At 42.4% G+C, this 25,701-nt stretch overlaps 1 protein-coding gene across 3 annotated transcripts in view; it reads left to right on the forward strand.

Annotated features, from left to right (window-relative positions):
* The window catches only part of FGF12 (fibroblast growth factor 12), a 530,610-nt gene that overhangs the window by 271,204 nt on the left and 233,705 nt on the right, over window positions 1-25,701 (forward strand). The window contains exon 1 of one of the 3 annotated variants that reach the window (XM_003792698.2): window positions 21,095-21,496. The exons of the other annotated variants lie outside the window; for them this stretch is intronic. Coding sequence (XP_003792746.1) covers window positions 21,298-21,496 — 199 coding nt within the window. The 5' untranslated portion in view covers window positions 21,095-21,297. Of the gene's footprint in view, window positions 1-21,094; window positions 21,497-25,701 lie in introns of those variants that run through there. 3 annotated transcript variants of the gene reach the window in all.

Genomic DNA, 25,701 nt, shown 5'->3' on the forward strand with positions numbered 1-25,701 from the left:
ATAGTAGCTCATTTTAACTCACATTTCCAGAATGTCTCTTATTATTTAAGGCCTGCGTTTACTGACACCCCTTCCTCTATCTGTATCAACATTCCTCCAACACATCAGACAAGACCATGTCTGGTTTATTGTGCCCTCAAATACACGTATTCACTAGATTCTGTCACCTCCATCAGACTGTCAATTACCTGAAGGTAAAGATCATCATCTATTTTTGTATCTCTGTTAGCCCTTAGGGCAGTGTCTGGAGCATCACTGGTGTCAGTAAACATTGCAGGTCGGTGGTTGAAATAAGTCCCTTGAAGAATGGGAACTAAGAGTGGGAGAACATGGGCAGGGAGAGCCGTTCCATGCCCTGCCACCCAGGTGAGCACTACTGGGACACATGGATGGGGGGAGGAGTGGGAACAGAAAGGAGGTGACACAGAGACCCTGCAGGGACCGCCTGAGCAAAGCATGTGTGTACATGTGGACCTGTGTGAGTCATGGTGGAGCAGTCAGAAGAGGATGCCCAGGGTTTGCTATTGAATGGCCAGGGGAAGATTCCTGCTTTTATCTGAAAAGCTATGGGACAAGTTTGGCTGGTTTCCCATACTGAGTTCCGTGTCTCAACAATGCTTTATATCTCTAGACAAAATAAAGATTAGTCTAAGTTACACTTTATAACCATCATACATTGAATGATTTACATAAATATGTTGTAGAATTTACTCAGTGAAAAATTTTAAAGTCATTTTTAGATAGAGTTGAGATTGACTAAGCTATTTAGAGGTGACAGGTGTTAGAATTGAGGAAGGTATTGAAAACCTGAGATCCATCAGGTGGAAAATGGCAAACTGCCTCCGTGAGAGGCTGAAGGAACTAAGGAGGTTTTGTTAATAAAGACAATCGGGAAATAAAAAAGATTGCTTTCTGCAAAAATCTGAAAGGCTTTCCTGTGAAAGAGATGCTGGAATAATTCTGATTGCACCTCGAGGGGTAGAACTAGAATCAGATGAGACACAGTTTCTCTTAATATCAGAAGAATGTTCTTACAGTCAGCGCTGACCAAAGATGAAAACGAGGACTGAGGCGGCTGTGGCAGGGCGTCGCCGGAGCTTTCCAGAAATGCCTGGCACCTGACGGGGAGTTGGGCAGTCCAGCTCAGGATTCTAATTCTATCAGAATTGTTTTCTGCTCGGCAGGTTTTGTGTTTTGCACTGATTTGCCACGTCACATCCGTTTTGATCACAGAAAGTAGAATAATGGTGCATAAGAAGCCTTTTGGTTTTTGTTAGTTTTCTAGTAGCCTTGGCAATAGAAATACAGGAATACTTTCTATCTAGTAAAGTAGTTCTTTATTCCTGTACTTTTCTTTTTAGTACAACTTTACTCGAAGGAACTCAAACGATTTGACTTCTCTTTGTTAGCTAAGATCTAATCGGCTCCTTTCTAATTTGATTTCTAAGACAGTCCACCTGATAACAACCTTGAAATTGAAAAGTTTCACCTACCACTGCTTACACGTGCCACTAAAGTTTCTCTTTTCACACTTGAGCACCTGTGGAAGGAGAGGAAGCTTATCTTTGAGAGTCACCGTAGGCGTAGGCGGCATCGATGGGTTTTGCCTTTGTTAGCACGATCCCAGTAATTTCTCCATTCAGATCCCATTTCTGTTGGAGTTCTCAGGATAGCTTGCATCCTCATCTCTGCCTTCATTCCTTTGGCTTGCAATATTTCTTCAAAATAAATCCGTGCTTAGAAGAAGAGGTCTATCTCCATAGTCTCTTGAAGGTGACATGAAACCACAGGTATCTTGAAATCTAGACCTGTTCAGTGAAATTTAAAAACCATTAGTATTGGGCCTAGACTCAATTGTTCAAAAAACTTTCAGAAATTCAGATATTCACATAACAAGTATGCCCCCAATATAGTGGTTACAGTACAGAAGCAGGTTTCTTGGTTCGGTATCAAAGATGACAATAAACTAAGGGGAAATAAATTAGTAATTAACTAAAAGTTCCACAGTTATTTAGTTAAATAATTAAAATTTAAAATCACGACTCTGATTACAAGTCAAACACTCTTCTACTCTTGAGACATTTGGTTCTTTCGAATACTGATACTTCTTATGTAAGTGTCGCTTTTTCAAACATGGCTAAGGATAAAAGTAAATGTGTGTAAGGTCTCTAAGCCCTTAATATAGTTACTGGGGTGTCACCGTCTTCCTTTTGGATTACACCTTTTATCCCATATGATTCTTAAATAATTTGGGAATTTGACACAGTGTATTACTAAATATACTAGATTGCCATCATCTAAGATGGAGTCATCTCTGGGGTAAAATAAAACATCTGTCTGAATAGCTATGCACACTTCCAAATTAGAAGCCTAATATATTTTCAAAAGTAGCCTTAAACACAGTCCAGCGTTCCTATGTGATATAGCTTCCTCGTTTTTCTTTTACTTTATATTTTTATTTGTTCACTTTTAGATAAACAAAGGAAAAGGTGCAATATTTCTCCCTCAGAAGATACTTCATCACTTCACAAAGTATATACTCCAGGCCTGGGCTGTACTAAGTGTGGAGACTGACAAGGGGTCTTTTAGAGCCCAGGTTAGAACCATAGACCATCGGGTTAAACCAGATCATGAAGTGCTCCCAGGGGACGGGGCCCAGAAACAGGAAGAGAGGTCCAGGGCCTTAGGGAAAGTTAAGGACAAAGGCAGGACCAAATCCAGCTGGTCCACTACTAGCCCCGGGCTGTCTATCTGAGTGACTTTGGGAGAACCTGTGGATACTTGTACCTGTTTTTCTACTATACTTATGAAAACAAACAGATGTGGGCCAAGTTGGTGAGAGTAAGTGTAACAACTTCAGGCTTCCTCTCTGGGAGCTTTGTGTTATGTGCTATTTATATCCATTAAAGACAGTTGAGGGAAGTATTTCCATCCTCGTGCAATTTTAATGTATTGAATTTTAGTTTAATGTTATTTAATTTTAATGTAATGAATTGAATCTGATTAGTACTAATTCTGTTGTACCACACTTAACCCAATCTCTTTTATTAGAAGCTACAATAGTATAGCTTTTTATTGATTAAACTGTATGACAGTCATCTTCATAAATTTCCCATAGTTCTCTGTTGCTTTCAAGATGAGGAACAAATTCCACAGCAATATGTGGTTTCTACCATACGCCTCCACATAGCTTATTCTCTGAACCCAGTGAAGTGCCAGCACTCTCCAAACACTGTTCATTCAGTTATTGTTTTGTTTGACTGATTTAGTTTCATTAATCAAGAGCTTGGAGCATGAATAATGAGTGAGACGCACAGGGTCCCTGTTGTGGAGGACTTCACAGGCTGACATGACCCTGGCGTTCGACACCGCTGTGCTTTCTCCTCTCCTCTCTGTTCAGAAGGGCTGGGGGCTGCACCCTAATTCTCCTGGAGTGGGCAGTTCTCACGTCCCTCATTCTCTGATGAAACCTTGCACCTACCTGTCATTAGCGTATCTTGTATTCTGACTGTTATCACCTAAAATGTCAGATTTATCCTCTAAACAATAAGTTCTTTGACAGGAGAAATTATGTTTTATTTCTTTATGTCTCCCATGAGCTAAGCAGTTTGCTGAATGATAAGTGCCCGGTGACTGGGGCGGGGGGAGAGGGATTATGTAAAAGGAAGAGCATATACTTTGGTAGAAAACCTGGTAACAGGTGCCATTCCTTCATCAGTCTCCTTAACCTAGCATTTAAAACTTTAGACATATACCCACACACACACACAGACACACACAGAGTTATTTTGTATGTACTCTCTATACATATACACACACACTTTTTTGTTTTTTAAGTGTACATGTAAGACAAGGCGAGTTATAGATGTGCATGTAAATATAAATCTACATATTTCTTGAGGTTTATATGTACATCTAAGACGTGGTGAGTTGTTATACACCTATTTTTTGTTTCATATGTGTACTGCATGTGTCTATATACCTGTGTGTGTATAATATTGTAAATGGTAAGGTAAGGAGACCAGAGAAGGCATGAAAGAAATGTGGTCTATTACTAAGTTTTATTGGCGGTAAATAGCTAATTAGCAAGATGATCTATCCATTTATCAACCTATCTTGATTTTTTTGCTGAGAACAAACAAAGATGTTTACAGACTTGCTTCCCCTGGCATGGGATTCAAATTGCATGTATTCAAGAAAAGGCAAATCCATTTCTTCATGGAGTTTCCCTTAGGCTATAGTTGTTTTTAAAGATAATTTGCAGGTTAATGAATAGTCCAGCCATGAGTTGCAAGTTTTGTATTTAATTGAATCTTTGAAGCCAAAGAAACACAAGGGGTGAACTAATTAAAGATGTTATTTATGTAACTATCAAATGTTGTGGCATCTAATACCTGTGGTAGAGGGAGCGCCTGGCTGGAAATGACCTGGTGGGGAGGTCCCCAGGCCGGTGAGGGTCCCCTCTCTCAGCTCCCACACGTTCTCGCAGGCTGCACCACTTGTTTTGCAAGCTACACTACCTGGTGAAGAAAATTGTCATTAGCATTACAAAGAACTCTATTTTGATGATAATTCTGTGATTACAGAAAGAATAATGACTCTTTTATCCTATGGAAACTATGCTATGAGAGAAAGTCTCATTGTTCTAAAGATCCTGTTCTATTTAAAACAAACAAACAGACAAACAACAAAACGGATGTCAGATGTACAGAGGAAAGGAAGTGGCCCTGAAGAATAGCCTGCCTTATATGCTAATTGGGGGCATTTAGGGGAAAGCATTAATAGTCTTTTATGAAGATTTTATAATTCATTTTATCTTATCTGAAAGGTAAAGGGGGAGGGAGGATGAAGAAAATATCCAAAGAAGAAAATTTTAAAAATTCAAACTTAGAAGATCACCTTCTAGATCGCTTATGTGACCTAAGATCACTTCCTCAGCAGTCTGGGCTTGTGTTTATGCATCTGTAAGTTAGGTATCTAATAATAATAATAATAATAAGTGTAATACCTTGCTGGGTGGTGGTGAGGCTTGAGTGGGAAGCATGTTTCACTATAAATTGTGTCATTCTATACACACTACTTCTCATTTGTTCTATACACACTATTTTACACACTAGTTCTTAAAGGATCACACTACCCTTTTTTTTTTGAGACAAGAGTCTCACTTTTTCATCCTCAGTAGAGTGCTGTGCAGTCACAGCTCACAGCAACCTCAAACTCTTGGGCTTAAGCAATTCTCTTGTCTCTGCCTCCCAACTAGCTGGGACTACAAGTGCCCATCACAATGTCTGGCTGTTTTTGTTGCAGTTGTCATTGTTGTTTAGCTGGCCCAGGCTGGGTTCGAACCCACCAGCCTTGGTATATGTGATTGGTGCCATAACCACTGTGCTACAGATGTCAACCCTGTTGGGCTTCTTTTTTTTTTTTTTTTAATGAAGCCTAAAATATGGTCTTTACTAGAAAAAATTAGACCTTAGACGAGAGAGACCACTGATCTTAGAATCAAGAAGCCTGAGCTGTACTTCTTAATCCCCCAAGAACTGTGTGACCGAATGTGTGCCACATTGTTCTTAGTCTTCAATTTCATAATCTTTAAAATAAGGGCATTAGCCTGAATGACTCTTAAAGTTCTCTCTGTTCCAGGTCTCATGTCTGGTGATTCTATGTCTAAATCTTTGCCATGGAAGTCTACTGCGTTCATTTTCCAAATGATTCCAAGCAACAAAAAGGTTACCCTATTTGTTCAAGCTCTCTTCATAAGCTAACAGCAGTTATACGTTAAAACGCAAAGCCCCCGAGTTCAGTGTCTTGATGCTGTGTCAAGTTGCTCTTCTGGACACAGATGAACACAGTGGCTCCCTGAGCCTGAACCCTCTAGAAAGAAAATCAGAGGTTGGCATGTTATGGGTATTGCCAATAGAATGTTCCTTTTAAATCTCATATACATTTTACTGACTCTAGAAGAAGTGGTTAGCAAAGCCATACACATTTTAATTACAGAAATTATGCAGCAGGAGGCTCTTTTTTAAAAAAAAAAGGAAGACTATTAGTGAGGCACACATTTAGGACAGATTCTGCTTCAGAAGTGGTTTTAAGTCTTGCCCACAATTTTTAAGGAAGTAGAAGTGCAACGCTATGCTAGTGCCAGGGCCCAGTTAGGATAATATACTCATGGAGATGCCAGGATTGAGGCTTATCTGGATGATTCTCAGGCGTTTAGAAAAGGAATGGGTGGGCCTGCTCTCAACCTCTCTTAGTTGAGAGCATTCTTCTCATTAGGTTTTCCCGCCCTGCCCAGCTACATATTTTCTTTTCACATAGGGCACAAAAGAAGAGGTACAGTAGGCACCACTGGCTCCAAAATTAGCACCCTTCCTCTCCCTCCACCGCCAGCACCACCTCATTGGGCTGTGACTGATTAGTTACCAAGAGGTTGGACCCAGAGTCGCTGTGTTCAAATCCTAGTCATGCTGTTTAACAACTATATAACCTTAGTCCTATGTTTTTATTCCTCTGTGTACATGCTGATAATAATACCCATTTTGTAGGGTTGTTATGATAATAAAATAAATTGGCACATACTATAAAGTGCTTAGACGAACTCTTGGTAAATAATAAATGCTCAAAAAATGTTTGTGTCATTATTACCTTCATCCAGAGTCACAGAGAGGTGCTTTGTGATAAAAGATAACCAGTCAGGTTTAGTTCTTCTGGGGACTAAGGGTATCTAGTCAATGGCCCAGCAAATGGAAGATAACCAGCAACTCTTCAAAAGATGAAAGGGATGCCTTCTAGTTTGTTGTACATAAATAACACGATGTTGGCAAGCATTCTAGTTAGAGCCGTAGAGTCTCAGAGTGGAACGAGACCTGAATAGTCATCTGGTTAGTTTCATTTTAAGAATGAGAGCTTGGAGGCCCATAGAAAAGGAATAATTTTCCCAAGGTTCCATATCGACTAAGTTGCATTAGAACGAATATTCAAGTCAGGCTAGGAACAGGCCCATTAGAATATATCTTCCCTGGTGATTCTCCTCCCTATATAATTATCTCTTCCTTTTATCTGAATTATTAAAAAACTGTTCATCGATAGTCATTTAAGATTTCCTATTCATATGGAAACTGCCCTCATTATAAAACAAAAATAAATAAATAAAAATCAAAACTAAAACCGAAAACCTCTGAAGTCCAACTATAATAAGCATAGCTGTGTTGTGTTTTGTGCTGTCTTCACGATTATAACAGATCACTTCATATTTCTTATTCTTCCTGTACCATGATCATCACTACCTAGCTAGAGGGGCCCAGTTTAAACTAAAATTGGGAGAATTTAGCAGCTTCAGATCAGAGAGTTTCATTGAAATTCGAGTCATGTATTCTCACATCAGTCTTTGCTATAGCTACTAATGTCCTTCTTTTTTCAAGGAAGTAGTTGTATTGGAAATATTTACATGCTTTATGTATGCTTTTTCTTGTTGTTTAGAACCCCTAAAACTGAATAATTTCCTGGCTCCAGGCCCTTCCCGAATTTTTTTAGAAAACTTAAAATGGGGCTGGGCACGGTGGCTCACATCTGACACTCTAGGAGGCCGAGGCCAGTGGATTGCTTGAGGTCAGGAGTTCAAGACCAGGCTGAGCAAGAGCAAGACCCTGTCTCCACTAAACACAGAAAAACTAGTTAGGCATTGCAGTCCCTGCTACTTGGGAGACTGAGGCAAGAGAATCTCTTGAGCACAAGAGTTTGAAGTTGCTGTGAGCTATGATGCCATACATACTACCCAGTGCAACAGAGTGAGACTCTATCTCAAATAAATAAATAAATAAAATAAAACTTAAAGTTAAAGGTCATCAGTTTTTCTTTTAACCATTTCTCATTTTATGAATGAGTAAATGGATGCACGGAGTTTAAATGATCTTTCTATAGTCACAAAACTTTCTCATCTACTGGTGAGACACACCCTCACTCTCCAGTTTTGAAGATCACACTGTATTCAGTAAGTTAAAAACTGTCAGGCAGGAAATGGAATGGCTGCCTTGTAAGATCCCAACTTCATGAACGTGGCAACTGTTGTCGATTTAGTGTCTAATATTCTTTCATTCCCCTCACTGTGCCTTGTAACATTTAGTCGAGAAACTGTCTTCTAAGACTCTCAGTTTGTAGTAAGTTTTCTCAACTTGTTTCTTTGGTTTTTCAGTATTACGATTCTCTTTCTTCTTCCTGAAAAAATGAAATCAAAGATACAATACGACAAGCTGTGAGTGTGTACATCAATAGATTTAAGTATTTCTTTCTTTCCTCCATAAATTGAGTCTCCAGATTTCTCTGTGAGTACTAACAGCAGAAATGATAGATCTTGTAGCAAATAACCACAACCGCAGGCCACGGTCTGTATTTGCTTTTCAGACTCTAATAGGAGCCTAACAGCCTGCTTGACAGAGGGCTAATGACCATTTTTTTTTTGGTTCCGTCCTCACCTTCAAGCTCACCAGTTTTTGGTTACTCTGAGACTCCTTACCTGAAAATGGATCTTTGAGGCATAGGACTTAATAGAGTCGATGATCATCTTCCACAGGATCCACCGTGGTTTTGACTCACACTTCGTGGCTTTTTCCCTTTGCCTTTTCCGGGGAGCTTTCCTCACTTACCTCTTAATAGGTTCGTGTGTTTTCATTTCCTTACTCTCAAATGCCACAACTCGGAGGAGCACTGTCATTTCAACCCTCAATCTTGGTTGAGAAGTAATTTCTCTAATCAGCTGTGCCAGCCTTTGCAACACACCAGCCATTAGACGCCATATAAACAAGTGTTTAGGCCTGTGCTATTCCCACAGGGTTAGTCTTGATAGGCTTCCCTTGACTATCTCCTTGAATCTCCCATCCTATTGTCTCCCCAGCCCCTAGCCATTTCTGATTCCTTCATCCTTCTCTATTTTCATTTTTTTAGTTTCTTTAAGAAGAAAAAAAGTGTTCTTAATTATTGCCTTAGCGCAACCTGTATTGATTTTGATTGACTTCGTGCCCCCAGCAATCTGACTGTGGTGATTTCGTAGCATACCCATCTCGCTCCCAGAGCTCTCCTCCCTGAGTATTGCCCCCTAGCTTGACTTAAAGGTCTCTAAAGATGAGGAAATGATTTTCCTATGTTGTGAAGTAATCTATGCCTTGGGGGGTCTGCACTTCCTTACATATAACTGCTTCACTGAATCCAAGTTTACCTCTGGACACGCAGGAGATCTAGTTATTATTTTTTTGTTTGTTTGTTTGTTTTCAAAAAGAACTCTTCAGATTCTTGAAGATAGGTATCCTCAATTTCTCTTTGCCTGGCTCTGTTTATTAAAATAGTATTTCAGATGGGGCTGTGATACTGAGGAACATACAGCCTGGACGCCTCTGACTTAGATTTTGGTGGCCTTAACTTACGCGTTATCTTAACTTTTTTAACACTTGAGGAATATAAATGGTTCTCATATGTTCATTTTGTGGATTCATCATCTAAAAAAGGTCATGAAGACCTCTTTGGATTTGGAGTGAGCTAAACTAGATTTGAACCTGGATCTGACACATATATATTTCAAATAATTAATTAAGCTTTCTGACTTAACCTTTCTGTAAGAAACTTACAGCTTTCTTATTGTAACATGAATAATGATGTTGACCTTGAAAGGTTATTGTACAGATTAGGTAAGATAAGCTGTATAATGCCCAGTACTGTGCCTAGTGCTTTGAAAGTGTCTAGTGTGGCTCGGCATCTATAGCTCAACCCACTAAGGCGCCAGCCACGTACACCTAAGGTGGCGGGTTCGAATCCCCAGCCCAGACCCGCCAAACAACAATGACGGCTGCAACCAAAAAATAGCCGGGCGTTGTGGCGGGCGCCTGTGGTCCCAGCTACTTGGGAGGCGGAGGCAGGAGACTCGCTTGAGCCCAGGAGTTGGAGGTTGCTGTGAGCTGTAATGCCACGGCACTCTGCCCAGGGGGACAGCTTGAGGCTCTGTCTCAAAAAAAAAAAAAAAAAGAAAGTGTCTAGTGAATCTTAGTTTCCTTCTATTTCCTATTCAATCCTTCTTTTCCTCAAACTCTTTTAACCCATACTTTGAACACAGAATTTTTTGACAGTTTTGTGTGGCTCTAAGTAAAAGGCATATAATTTATGTGAAATTGTAAAAGGACTCAAGGAGGGAAATCTAACAATATCTTGACTGAAATCAAACTGTTAATCTTTCATCATTCGTAATGAAAGACAATAGCTCATCGTGAGAAACGAACTCATCCCAGAGATACACCTTGTAAGATGTTATTAATTATGTCTGTCATTTCCACAGTGCCACAATCTGAAAAAGCTCCTGGCCTTTTCTGTTAATTATGAGTGACACAAGAGCGCCTGGGTAGGCATATTAATATAAGACTTCAGTGAAGGCCAGGGTATAACAAAGGAAATCACAGCATGGAGAGTAATTTGCAACTAACATCTATATAACTTAATATGGTTCATTCTCTGGAGTCCACAACTTGAGACGAGTATTTCAGGAGACCCTATATATGTGCTGTTTTCCTGTGTAATTCCTGGCCTGCTTCTGTGTGGTAGAAGAACTCTTCCCATGATGCTCAGCACAACCATAATCACAGGCAAATCACTCAAAATCAAGGTGAAAAAGAAAACCATTGTCCTTCAGTTTTAAATGCACCTTCCTAGGTTCAGGCTCCTTTCTCCTCTGAGGCCTGGAACTCTGACTTTGCACCCTTAGGGAGTAATTTTTCCCTTCCTTAGCATGTTGTGAGTTTACCTTAGGGTTTTAATAAGGGCAACATCATCGGAAAACAGTTCAAGATCTGTACCAAGGGGATAAGAAAAACTCCATCCTAGATGAAAACCATGTGTTTTCCACCATCTTATTTCTTGTCTTATGTGGGTCACCATGTAAGTTTTGAGACAAACTGTGTTATGGTCCATTATTTCACTCCAAGAAATATAGTCCATAGCGAACTTTCTGATTCACCTGTTCAAGTTTCAACTTCCTCAGCTTAATCAGTGCTGCTGGGAGAGCTTCAGAAAGATTCATTTGTTTTTGTCCTCAAGGATTTTTGGTTTCTTGATTTTTGCATATCTCAGAAATTAGGTGATGTCCAATATAGTATGGCCACTACTAAAATGATAGCAATAGAGCCTAAGGTGATATCACTATTAATAAAAGCATGCCTAGTATTTTGCTTAAGGTGAAATTTGAGATAATTCTTACTCATCCTGAACATTTATGATTCCTAAGTCAAAGTCAAGTCAACACCCATTTACAGAGTACCTACTATATTCAAAACACTATACTAGGTCCTTGCAGGAACAACATTGTTAAGTCAGATTCTTGCCCTAAATTATGTATCTAATATACAGATCATATTTAGAATTATTTTGTAATGAATTCCACTTATCTTGGCATGAAGTCAACATTCTTTTGATGATTTTTGTCATTAGCAAATAATAAAGGCTTCCTGTGTCTTATCTTTTAAAGGCCACCTGTGGCTCTTTTCTTGTCTTGGCCTTCTGAGGGATAAGAGAAAGAACTGCCAAAACGAAGAGAAAAGATCGTGCTTCGACCAACCAGGAGATAATTTTCTAGCTCACTTTAAAGAAATCTCTTCTTTGCCTTTTGCTGATTATGATATGTATTCATTATCTAGAATGGACTGATGGCCTCAGGAGATGCCTTCTAGCTGACACTGTAAGTACTAATATCCTGTTGCAAAACTGGTTTCTTCCTACTCCAAATAATATTTAAAGAAATCTTTACAAAATTATCTTATCCTTCCCTTTCTGGATATCAAGCACAGAATCAATCAATCGATCAATCAATCTATCTATCTAATCTATCGATCTACCTACCTATTCTGCTTTAGACTTTAGATGTCACAAACTTTAAACTTTAGATGTCATGCTGTATTCGTGGGTAAAATTAGGCATAGGGGAATGTTGTTTATGTAAAAATGATGTTATATGAATGACTAAGAGTTGTCCTAAGTGCTTTTCTTTACTTTCCTATAATTCTTGAATGTTTTCTTGTTCACCTTCCTTGTATTCTGTAAAGAAACTCCCCATATTTTTTTTAGTTTCTATTGTGAGCTATTTTGCTTAGCTTAATGATGCTACTTTAGAGATCTTTAAATGAAAATTACTGGTTTCACCAATCTGGCTACCCATCTACCTCTACCCTACTCATCCATTTACCTATTCATTATTCATGTACTCCCCATACTTTTCTTCATTTCAAAAATTGGTGCTATCTTTTCAATAGATTATTTTCACTGACTTTGTCCTATATGGTACTGCTTTTATAAGCGACTAAACTTAGTCAATAGTATGCACTGACAAACTATTTATTACAAATTGCGTACTCTTTCTACTTAACATTTTATTTTTAGGGAATTCTAAAAACTCAGAATGACCTTATGGGTCATCTCATCCAAATTGCAATTTGATCTTCTGATAGTTTTTTTCTAATCCGTTTGTATGTTTTAGTCATTTCCATTAAAATTTTACTCATCAAATACCTGGGAGCACAGGGTTAGTGGGGTCGCTCACTAATTGTCTGTTTTTTTTTTTTCACAGTGTCTAATGTTATATGAATGCAGAGGACAAAAATATGACTTTCTTATGGTTTTAATAGTATATTTTGAGGGTCAGTCATCTGCTGGGTACTAGAAGGAGATTCTCTTTCAATAAGATCCATTCCCTGGGCTCGGCGCCTATAGCTCAACTGGCTAAGGCGCCAGCCATGTACACCTAAGGTGGCAGGTTCGAATCCCCAGCCCGGACCCGCCAAACAACAATGACGGCTGCAACCAAAAAATAGCCGGGCGTTGTGGCGGGCGCCTGTGGTCCCAGCTGCTTGGGAGGCGGAGGCAGGAGACTCACTTGAGCCCAGGAGTTGGAGGTTGCTGTGAGCTGTAATGCCACGGCACTCTGCCCAGGGGGACAGCTTGAGGCACTGTCTCAAAAAAAAAAAAAAAAAAAAAATCCATTCCCTGAAAATTTGGAATCCAAAATTAGAAATGAGAACAACTAGGCATGGCCTGAGGGGGAAACAGCTCAGTAAAGACGGGTAACAGGATGAAGGTTAGGATTAGCAAACCATTTTAATGTCATTTTAGTTATACTCAAAGACTTAAAAAATTGGCTACTCATTTTAACTGATGCATGAGGCTTTCTGTTTATCTTATTGTTTTATTCCTTTACTTCTGTGAGCATGAGTGAATATGTGTGTGTGTGTGTGTGTGTGAGAGAGAGAGAGAGAGAGAGCAGAGAAGAGGAAAGATACCCAAACTGAAAACCCAGGCCTACATATGGAAGACGGGTGTTGGTCAGAGAAGAAATCTACTCTCAGGCAATATCGTATTTTAGCAGGTAGATTGAATTTAGGCAGATAATTTTAGGAAGCACCAATAAAGCAAAATAACCAACTTTGAAACGTGGAGGTTACCACGCACTGAGTCTGTTTCCTGGCACAGAGTTGTCATTCCACTCTTCCCTTTGGGATGGGCTGTGGCCTCTATCTGACTTAAAAAAACTGCATGGATGGATGGATGGATGAATCAATTCAGTGGTTAAAGTATTTTTTAAGTATCTGCTATGTGCTAAACACTATTGTTGGCATTAGAGATATGAAATAAACAAAACGTACCACTGTAGGAGGCAGGTGGGCTGAACTCCTCGTGGGCCTTCTAACTTAGGGTCAAGTGCCCAGTCGGAGAATGTCTACATGACTATCCTGTGTGGGATTCAGCAGTGCAGGTGAGCTGAGACCTCTAGATTGTTGATCAGTAGTTTAAATTAGGGAAGCTAAGACAGCTCAGGGAGATGAAACTTGCTTTCCCCCTTCTCTTTTCCTTGTATACCTTATCTGGCTGTTTCAGATGTTCCAGTTACCCGATATTTCTGTTTTGACTGCCATGCATTTTTGCATTTGAGCGAATAAAAGACCCCTGGGAAGGCTGAAAGGGGCTGCACTGTTTCATGCTGCCAGCAGCACCGATGAGGGCTTATGCCTCCTCAGGCTCTCAGGCTTTTCTGCACTAAGTTTGGGTTAAAGTCTCAGGTTTTCTCCAGCACCGTCTCCCCTGTCGGCCACCATCTCAGGTTGGGGGTCCCAGAGAACCCTGACAATTCTCTCTCTCCCCTACTTACTGGTTCCTTTCATTTTAACTTCAAACTCAGAAAAAAGGAAAAAGAAAGTTGTATGTTACCTTCTATTCCTTCTACCTCCCGCGCTTGTTCTCATGGGGATCTTCTAAATGATGTTTCTCTGCTGGGGGAAGAGGTGCCACTGGATTAGTGACATGAAAATTCGATAAGGGCTGAAATGATGGGCATGTGAGACCTGATGTCGCAGGTCTTCTAACCTCCTCCATCCAGCTGTGGAAGGAAGGAACCAGTGCCAGCCATCTCCTCTGTGGTGTGAGCCAAATCGATGAACATTTTTAAGGAATGGGAATGGAGGAAATATAAATTTATCTATTTATACATTTACTTAATTTCTGTTTTGGTTTAATATCCCTATGGCTTTCTGATAAAGCTCAATTTGAATTACCATACTACGCAAGGGAGTGTTTGAAGGCCATTTTCTTGGAACCAAAGAGAACAGAGTACCCTGTCATGGCCCAGAGTGGCAAAACCATCACTTAGCTCTCAGACCCAGAAAAACATAAAAGCTGCAGAGAGAGAGAGAGAGCTCAGGACACTTGTATTCCCTCCATTTTAACACAGAATTATTTCTTGAAGATCATTCAAAAGATGGGAAACCCTGTTAGTCAATGGAAGGACAGTCAGCCTTACCAGTTTTTTCCCCCTTCTATGTGACCTTAGCTAGGGAGGTGGAGGCTTTGAGGTCAGAAGGTCTGGATTAAACTCAGAGATCTTCACTCATTGATTGTGTGACCTTGGGCGATCACATGATGTACTGGTGTCTCAGTTTACAAGATTGAATTAGTATTATTATCTCCTGAACTTTCATCACAAAGATGTTAGAGTTTCAGTGAGATAATACATGGACAGATGATTTTTAAACAGTATAGAGCCATAAAAATGGTTATTATATTCTTATTTTATTGATTGCATTATATGATTATAATTATTCATGGAATTATGTTTTTATTGACATAAAGTATAACATAGAGAATAAACTAGAAGCTCTGGAAATAAAGGAGTTTGAATCTGAACTGTAGCAATTTTAACTGGGTAATCTCAGTTAAGAAACTTAACCTCTCTGTGCCCTGGTTTCTTCATTTATAAAAAGGGGATATGACAGAACCTGCCTCATAGGAGTTGCTGTAAAGATTCAATGTGTCAATATTTGCAATGCACTTCAATAGTTGCAATGCACTTAGACGTGTGTAAGACACTTAGGATTGGCTTACACTGGTTTCGTCTTAGGCTTCTTATCAAAACAGACATTCTCCAAAACATTGAAAATTCTTCCATGTGGGCAGTGAGGATAACATCTTTTATCTGTGTCATAAAGAAGATTTAAATCCATTCTCCTTTCTGTTGTGAAAGATGATCAAAACCAGATAGACACATAACATGTAGCAGCAATTCAATTGTTGAGTTGTCAAATAAAGCACCATGAATAAATTTGCTATATAAAGGAATTCACAAATTATTAGAAAGTAGTTGCTTATATTGCTTTTGCCAGCCTATGTTAACTGACAGTCTGGCAGAGAAAAGCAAATGGAAGTACAGCAACTATATAGGATAAAATTCATGGAGAAAAGACATTTATCTCCTTGCTGTGACAGAGTCCTGTGAGCTCATATTCACCAAGCTTTGAGTCAGGGCCCCATCTCAGAGCACGATATGTACGAGCAGAGCTGGGCTTCTTTGTGTTCCCAACAGAGGAGGACATTGACAGTATTCCAGTAATGAAAATTCTCTTTGCCATTGCAGTGTCAAGGTTAAGCATTCATTTCCAGTAAATTCTTAGCCTTTGTTAAATGCATTATGTCCAAGACTGAATGACAATGTATATGAATCATAAGGTATGTGTTATTTTTGTTTGGGGGAACGCTATACTGTTATTTTATAGCAGACACTTGACTTAAAAGGGTATGTTAATAACAGCGTGGTCATTATCATACATTATCATAATTTCTTTGAATTTTGTACCAGCCTGGTTAGTTAGGTGCTGCTAGTATCATTGCCATTTATCTATATTGCAGATGTGGTTTAGAGAGGGTGAATAACTTCTCCAGTAGCATACAGCTTATGGGTGCAAAACAAGAGCCAAATAAAATCATGAAGTCAGGAATTGTAAGCTTATTGAAGGCAGAGAAAATGCAGAGGTGTATAGAGCTCCCCCTGTAAGTGACACAGAGTGAAATCTGTGCTGGATACAATGTGTAAAGTGAATATATAAGTTAAGTCCTAACAGTTAGCTTTGGTCTATGGATCCAATCTAATTGGCAGACTCGGTCTATGAATAAGCAAAAGGCAAAAAGGACTCCATGGTTTTTCCTTTTACAATATAGAAATGAGTAAGACTATTTGTGTTTTGTTTGTCTGGAGGTCAGACATAGAACTACAAAATTGTCCTTTTGATGTGTAACTGGTAACTTTCTCCAAAGTAATTAAAACATCTACTTATGATGTCTTCAGAATTGGAAAAGGAATTTAAGTTTTTCCAAGGACAGTAATATAAAAATCAAGGTATTGGTATCCCTAAGATATCACCCTTTAAAATACCTGATGGTTCAACCTAAATCATCAGTAATGAGTATGTTGATTTAATTTTATTCCTGATCCCAGTATACAAAGATATTGGAAATGTCCTAGCAAGACTGGAGGAAGATTTATGAGATTTAGTGGCCTGGGTAGGAAACTTATAAATTTCTGGACATAAAAGTAATTAATTTAAGTATTTCTTCTGAGTTCAATACCCATGTACTTAGGTCCCAGATAATTTAAGTTTCTCTATCCTTACCTCTTTTCACTGGGGAAACAGACTAAGTGGTGCTGCTGATGACTTAAGGGGCTAAACAGCTAAAGAGCACTCTGACAACAGCAGAGGGAGTGTAAGGAGAAAGGGAAAGTCTTTGTTGTCTGATTGAATCCAGAACACCACGTTCTTTTAATAGAGATCTAAAGGCAGAAGTAATGTTGCTCTCGGAAAGCTGGCATTGATTGTTTTTTTCTCTTCTTTACATGCCTAACTTGATATTGTCATGTCAAAACAGAGAACAGAACTTCAAACAGCAACTGTTTTCCTGCTTTTTCAACTTTATTCATCACTTCCTTCTCTCTCTGTATTAGTTACCTTGTACATCAAAACAGCTTCATTTCTCATAAACCTATGAGAAAAAAATTGGTGACACAAAGATTAATCCTCTTTCCAGGCCTTTTTTGGGGTGGGGGGGGCGGGATGAGGGACACAGGACTGCATTTCTGAGGAAGCATGCCAGATTTTGAGAATATTTGAGTTTAGTCCTTTTTCCTTGTATTATCTACCTTGCGGTCATATATTCAACTCTCAAACTGTGGTACCTGGAAACTTGTTAAAATGCAGATTCTTGGGCTCTCCCCCTACAGATTTCTGCTTCATGTTTTGAGAGACCATCAGGAATCTGCATTTTAAATAAACATTTCAGGTGAAGAAACACTGTCATCATTTCTTTTACTCATTTGGCATTTTCCAGTTTTCAAAAAACCCTATACATGCATATGCAGTACTGTGAAGTAGATGGGAATGAGGATAAACGTGAGACTCCAAGGTTAGCAATGATTTCCTGAAGGCCTCATCATACACCCTACTCTTGCCTAATTCTATACTCCCTCAGCTAAACCTTTTCATTCTGGTGTTTAACTGGAAAAGAGGCAGGAGCCCCCCCCCCAGCCATCCAGTATGATCTATGCAAGTCTTGGTTAAGATTTTGACAAGTCTTTAGCCAGGGGGTGGAAAATAATCTTACTTGAGGAATGTGAACATTTTTCAATCGACATTGTTACCAAATTGATTTTAAGGCATGTTCCTTGTTTCATTCAGATGCACTTTTGAGCATGTATTCAGGCTCATTTTGGAGAAGGGTGGTGTGTGTGTTCTTTTTCACCTGTCTCCTTGTGTATTGTTAGAATCCCCGAATGAATCCACTGTCCTCCTTCGACCCCAGGAAACTGCTGCAGAGGGTGCATAGTCCCCATTGACATCTAGGATCCGCCTTTCTTCAGGGTGTTTAGCCTGTTAATCCTCATCCCAGCTGGCTGTCCCATGAACTATTACTCTGCCAGCCTTTGCTTTGCCCAGCTGGCATTGCATCCTGGACGTCCAGGCCCCAAGGCCGAGTAGGGTTGTTAGACTCAATACTTGCTCTAAACAACCTCATAGATATTAATCTCTCTCATCGCCCAAGTGAATCTCAGCTGGTTCTACATCTAGAGAGCTCCTGGGGTTCCTCTGGGTCTTAACATCCATTTTCTGTGGCTTCCAGGGCCTGCATTGTCCTTGTCCTTCATTAGGATGTTTCCAACATACACCTGTTTGTGCTCAGAAATCATACATTTAATCTTTTTGCCTAGATGCCTAGTGAAGTGAGACAGATTAGGGATATTTGGAGATATTGAGGAGAAATTATAACTAAAAGCCACTTCTAGACTTTAACAGGACTGGGAGGTCCTTCATGCTCCGTTTTAGCTTGTGGGACTACTCTGTTAAGTTTCTTAAACATCAGCTATCATCCAAGCCCTCCTGGACCTGACTGCACGCCAAGGCGTGTTGTTGACTGCCTTTGCACACGTCACTTCCTCGCCCCACCTCCATTCATCCTCTGTGTAGGTTGCTCACTTGGTCCCTCTTTTTAGGGACCGTGACTGTTTTGCAGCTTTCTAGACAGAACCAAGAAATGTGGGTCCTAAGGAGGAGGAAACACCTTTTCCTGTTTCAAAATGAACTGAAGGTGGAGACCATCATGAGGGCCAAAGAGGCCATTGTTACTTTCTCCAGTGTCCACGTCCTTCCTACACAGAGAATTTTACGTGCTGCTCGACCTTACTGCATTCTCTCAGTCCCTCCTCCCCCAACCCCTTCATTGTGCACCTGGGGTCTTTCAACCTGCCCACGGGTGTTTTTCGTGTGGGAGGGACAGGGCAGAGCAGACCCTAGCTGCAGTTCCCTCACTCTGCCTCTTGAGAATTTCTCATCCAAACCTCAATCACGTAGGATTGCGTAGAGAGGAGAAAAGGGGAGAGACAGAAGACAGAGGGGGGAGAGGAGTGACAGGAGAGAGGAAGGAAAGAAGGAGTCTGGGAGCAGAGGGCGCGAGTAAGGGAGCTAGACCTGAGCGCGCCGCGCTTCTCTGCGCCCCGAGAGCCTGGCGCCTCTCTCGGCCCCACCTGGCCGCTCTTCCGCGGGTCGGCGAGCGGTGCGGGGGAACCGCGGTTGCCGCCGGCTCTCCGTCCCACCCGCCGTCGCGGTGGCTCTGGCCCAGCCTGGAGTTTCCTGCGGAGCTGGCACTCCAGCCGAGAGAGCCGGCGGGGCGGCGGCGGCTCCCCGGGGCCGGTGCGGTTCCGCGCGCCCCGAGCCTCGGCCCGTGAATGGGACTCCGCCCTGAGCGCCCCCTCGCGGGCGCGGGGAGGCGGCGGCGCGGCGTCCGGGGGCGCCCGGCAAGCCCGCGGCTCTGAGCGCCCACCCGCGCAGCAAGTTGGGCGAGTTGGCGGCCGCCCGCACCTGCCTCCTGGCCCTGGTCCCACAGTCCGCGTTTGGCCCCTAGGGCCCGGGTTGCGCGCGCTGCCGTCTTCCGCTGTCGTCCTGGGGGCCTAGGGGGCCCGCCTGCGCCCCCGGCGCCAGACCATGGTGGGCAGCTCCGGCCGGGAGCCGCAGCCACCGCGAGTCGACGTCGCCCGCAGCCAACCCCCGCCCAACCCGAGCGGACGCGCGGGTGTTCGCAGCGCGCGGGTCATTTCCTTCCTCCGCCGCGATGGGCGGCGCGGGACTGAGTGATCGGCCTTGCGTCCGGCGGGTAATCCCCATCTGATCTGCTGCCTGGGAGCTGCCGACTGCCGGGGCGCGCGAGCCTGGGGAGCCCGGGCAGCGCGGCGATGACCTGATCCGGAGCCCGCCAGGGTGCCCCCTCCTTCCCGCCCTCCCTCCCTCGCTCCCTCGGAGCCTGTGCGGAGACCGGCTCGGTGCGGCGGCCCCGGGCGGACCATGGCGGGGAGCTCCAGCTAAAGGCGTGTGGGCGCCGAGCTGGAGAGGACACCTTCGGCATCGCTGCCTTTTGAGGGGGCTTATTTAAACTACTGAGTCATTCCAGATTTAGGATTCCCTAAATAATCACCAGCTGTGCCCGTCTCGTGCCGGAAAGCAAGCGGAAAGAGAAAGAGCGCCCGCTCTCGGGACCCCGCAGATCGGCTCGCGCGGGTTCCTCCCCGAGGGGTGCTTGGCCCTCGAGGATCTCCCTCCCTCCCTCCTTCCCTTCCCCCTCCTTCGCCTCCCGCTCTCTTTGCAGTGCTGCTGGCCAGAAGTCGCGCTCACCGCCCGGGAAACATCTGGCTGCACCCCGCGCCCCTACCCAGACTCCGGTAACCCCTCCCACTTCGCGCCTCTCGGAATTCCAGAAGTCGGGGGGCTGGTCGCTGGAAAGCCGCAGCCGGTGCGATGCATTCCGTAGACCTCACCCAGCCCGGACGGACCTCTTAATCTCCAGAACTGCGGGCCGCAGGGAGTTAAATTGCTGCCTTCCTTTCCTCTCTCGCGGTTGGTGGCTTGTTTTCTAAAGGAACGTTTTATTCACTTTTTAGTATTTTCGACCGGGGTAGCACTGCCCGCCTCGGTCCGGACTCTGCTTTGTAAACGGGTTTTCTATGTATGTATGTGTAGGTATACTTGGGACATCTCACAACGCTTGCGCCTCTCCAGCAGGGGCACGGCTTGTTATTTTGGACAGCCTTCTTTGCCTTCCACTTGGTACCCCGAACGCAGTGTGACTAAACTCCCCACTGCCCCTTGGACGCGGATCGCTTTGGGGTGCAAGTTTGGGGAGCAAACGTCTACTTCGCAGGAAGGCCTGGGACCGCCCCGCCCTCGCTGCCAGAGGTTGGGCAAGTTTACATCTGGATTTGCACACATTTTGTCGCCACTGCCCAGACTTTGACTAACCTTGTGGGCGCTGGGCTTTCGGTACTGCAGCCTCCTCAAATATTATTAGCACTGCCTCCCCGCGCCTGTCCTGTCCCTCCTGGCCGCCGAGGTCCTGCCCTCGCCCCGGCGGAGCACGACCCGAGGGCACAGGAGAGCCTGGGGCCTGGGGCCCGCGCTGAGCAGCTATGGCTGCGGCGATAGCCAGCTCCTTGATCCGCCAGAAGCGGCAGGCGAGGGAGTCCAACAGCGACCGGGTGTCGGCCTCCAAGCGCCGCTCCAGCCCTAGCAAAGACGGGCGCTCCCTGTGCGAGAGGCACGTCCTCGGGGTGTTCAGCAAAGTGCGCTTCTGCAGCGGCCGCAAGAGGCCGGTGAGGAGGAGACCAGGTCAGTAGAAGCCCGGAGAGTGGGCCTCCGGAGGGCGACACCCCTTCAGCCCCTTCCTCAGAGTACCTGAGGGCGCCAGTGGAAGGGACCCAGGACCCCTCTCTTCCATTCTGGCCCCTCTTCTCTCCTTTTCAGGCGTCTGTCAACCACCCTAGGAGTTAAGAGCTTCTTGTCTCCTTTTCAGGAAAACACTGCTTTGTTCAGTCTGGGCTCTGACTAGGACAGGAGTTGCACGTATAGATACACATAGTTCAAAATAGCCTGTAGAGTCCTTGAGGACAGTGGCCACCTCACGCTTTCCTTCGGTCATTCATTGATTTTCTCCTTCTCCCATTCATCCGTCTGTAGTGTGAGAGTAGGCATACTGCCCACTGAGGACCTAGAGATAGATAAAGCTCTCCCTGTAATCTGGGATAGACACTTAGAAGACACCAGGTGAACTTAAATTTGTTCTCTTTTAACTCTTCCTCCAGCAACACATGGTATTGCATCTATCAGACATCCCAATTTCCCACTTCTCCATTTTCCCACATGCCTTTTATCTCAATCTGTTCCTTTTCTAGTTTTTTCCTTCCATCCATTCTCATGGTTTCCACGGAGCCTCCCTCATTAACTTTTCTGTCCTATTACCATTCTCTGCACACTGAGGCTTAGTACTTTTGGAACATTTAGGGAACAAGATAGTTTCCACAGCTCGGCCTCAGGGGGTATAAAGAAAACTGAAGACTCATTTGAGATTTTCATGGCTTGGCCTTTCTGAAGCTAATTCTCTACTGAGGGCTTAAACTCAAATGATGGCTTTCTGATATGTCTATTTACAAAAGGAAATTGGATACTTTGAGTTTCTGTGTGATGCCTCCCAGCTCCAGCCAGGCCAGTGTTCCAGCTTCAGAGAAGGAAAACAAAATTGATAAAACATCAGTGCTTCACTTCCATCAGACTGTTGATCCTCTGGGGTGTGGGATCAGGGTTATTTGCAATCTGCAGATCCTGGACCCTGATTGTGGACAAGTGAAAGGAAACTGTTATCTAGAGGGGAAGCCTGCTCTGTGCAAACTAGTGACTAGTGCAAACTAGTTGACTAGTTGGCCTGTTTGCACCTCTGTCTGTTCTTTTGGTTTCCAGAAAGGAGGCATGTTGGCTAGGTTCATTGGGTTAAGGAAAACAGTTGAGAAGTCTGGGCAAATGGGGTACAGAATTAATTAGCTTAGAAACTGGGATTAAGCCTTAGAAGAAACCATCCCATTTCATTTTCCTTTGGGTTGTCATGACATTGTCCACTTCCTTCTAGGTTCATTCTGTTATTCCGTGATGATGAATAAAGTAATAGATTGCAGGAGTAAACAAAAATATTATGATCTTACAGTGAGCTGCGAAAGTCTCTGCTGTTCTATACCCAGTTAACATAGATAGCCTGTTTATCTTATAGAAGTGAAGATTTATGCAAAAACTAGAACCGTCCCTGAAAAATAAGTAATTCCTATTGGGAGAAAATAAAGTCACCTGTTTTGTTCTACAGGGGTCATTTGGAGGCCTTCTCTTAGGGTCTATGTCGTCTACTACCTCACTTGATCTTAGCCAAAAGGCTGAGAAACGATTATGTAGTCTACTACTTAAAGGCTCTGATCTCAATATGACACTCTCATCTCAATCTCTGAAGTATGTTCTTGCGTGCTGCTTGGGATAATTATAGGAAGTTTTTGAGTTAATCCTGCTCAACCCCTCAGCTAAATAGAAAGTAATAGGAATGATGGATGGATTATATTTGTGAATGGGTGAGATAAAGTCATCTGATCTTGGTGGATTCGGAGATGAGCAATGGCTTAGTTTTGCATGGCTTAATTTGCATGACTTAATTTTGCATGGGAAGGAAGGACTGCAGTGGTTGCTTCCTGTGGCCCTTTCCTTAGTATTTCATTAGAAAACAGAGAATTAGAGAGGATTTCAGAGTTTATTGTTTTCTTCAGTGCTCATGTAACATGCTTCTCCTTTTCATCTACTTAGTGTTCGTCTCAGCACAGAGGATCCTGATTGGTGACTTCCTTTAGCTAAAAGTGTCACGGTGACAATCAGGCAGAGAGAGATGGCAAGACCTGTTCAAACATTCCCAGTGCAAGGGCACCATGCGTGTGTTTGGACACCACAAACTTCAGTTTGTTCTGAAGCTCAGTTTATAGAATGGGAGTGTGGTGTGTGGAAAAGCTTTTCGGGAAGACGATCGTGTGCTATTATCCTCACTAACAAAGCCAAATAATTAATCTGTTGATTTGCTGTCAGCAACCATGATTCACATAGCATGGGATGAGCCTATTTATAGAGAGATAGCACCTTCCACATTTCAATTTCAGAGAGGATTCTTTAGCTGGATTCTTTGGCAGGAAGTTGCTACACACCCAGAAGAAAAACTATGTGAGGGAGTCTGTTTGATAAGCACCTTGATGTTGTGTTCACCTGATATTTGAGGTGTTCTTGAAATCAGAAGCCTTGCTAAGCCATATCATCGTGAACCGCCACCTGAGTCACCAATGGTGAAGTGGTGAAATGGAATAATTTATCCTGATAAAGAATCACTGCCCTGAAACGCAGGTTTCATTGAACAGACTTTCTAGGAGAGTGAGTCAGTGAGGCTAAGCCAAGTATTAGATGGGAAAAGCCATGGTAGTATTTCTGATGTCGGGGCTCACACACTCAGTATCGCTCCTTTTTTCTTAGTTCACCAACCTGGTGTATATACTATTGAAACCTTATAAAGACAGTGGGGATCCCGAAGTTATGGCGAAGGGCTCAGATTTTAAAATTGCCATAAAACAGAATGGAAACATGGGAAGTGGCAGGCCAGGATCTCACATCACACAGCTCCAGGGTCACCATACACACGGGATGCTTTGTGAACGCTACCCCTGCAGCACGATGCGATGGCTCTCCCTGGGATCATACTGGAAAATACTTACCTTTATAGATGAGAAATCTTAAAGCCATAGCAAGTGTGTGGTTTATCTAAGGTTACACAGCTAGCTTGTGACAAAATTGGGACTAGAACTAGATTTTTTGTTTTGTGCCTGTCTTCTTTGCAACACAACACAGAAAAAAGTAGTGTGAAGAAGAACTGGATGTCTCCTGTCAAAAGATGGAGTTGTATGTGTGTAGATGTATATCAGGAATTAGTGTTGTCATTATTAACAGTATTTTATAATTCTAACAGGGGTAGGGTAAAGTAGAAGTAACTTGGAGAAGATGGCATAGGGTAAGAAAGGCAATTTGAGTTCAGAAGCAACCCCCTCATACAGCTGAGATGCATTATTGAAGACCTATAGCTAGCACAGGAATAGTTAGTACTTCAGGCCTGTGTGGGCTGTAGGTAGCTCTTTCCGTATGAAATGTTGGAGGCCCTGACTGGCAAGTTGAGTGAGGGCATTGAAACACAGTTAAGACTTTAGAACATTTCTGTTTGTGTACTTTCTAATAAAGAAAAGAGCATTCTCAAGGTTGTTATTTGAGTCACTATTTGTGCATGAAATGCCTGTATGAGCCATAGAATATTTGCTTAAATGCTGATGCCATGTAAGTTGCTGTGTCTAGGCCGCAAGTGCAGCCATATGAATTACACGGCTTATTCATGTCCAACGTTTGCTTTATTTTGAATAAAAACACTTGGACAAATGTTTGACTCTAAAATGATGTATTATTTAAACTCAGAAGTTACTGTAGGTAAGGGATGGCATTCATAATCAAGAAGAGAAATGTGTTTATAGGGTTTCTGAATGTCTGAGCAGCCACAAACCTTGGAGGTCATCCAGAATCAACCTTTCATTTTTCAAAGGGAGCCTCTTTGGAAAGGGCAGAGGAACTAGATGAGCTTAAACCTAGGTATTTTAAGTGATTTGGTGTTTTTATTAGTTTACTATATAACTTAGTTCTTTCCCTTAAACATTAAAGGATCATTAATTAGGAGAAACCCCTCCCCTAAAAATCTTTAGTTTTTTTAAGTATTTGATTTTATATGCCCTTCCTTCTGTTTTTTAAAGAATGTGGCATATGATTACACCATGTAATAAATTTAAAAAGGATTGTAATTTTACCAAATTTTGTTGATTTTCATTTATCTTATTTTTCAGAGTCCTTGTTTCTGATGTTGTAAAAATTGTGGTTCTTCAAAAATTCAGTACTGCTTTTATAACTTGTGTTGGTAGGTGTATAGTATTTGA

The sequence above is a fragment of the Otolemur garnettii genome, unplaced genomic scaffold, assembly GCF_000181295.1.
Source record: "Otolemur garnettii isolate 467f Iridium unplaced genomic scaffold, OtoGar3 scaffold00060, whole genome shotgun sequence".
NCBI classification, from domain to species: Eukaryota; Metazoa; Chordata; class Mammalia; order Primates; family Galagidae; genus Otolemur; species Otolemur garnettii.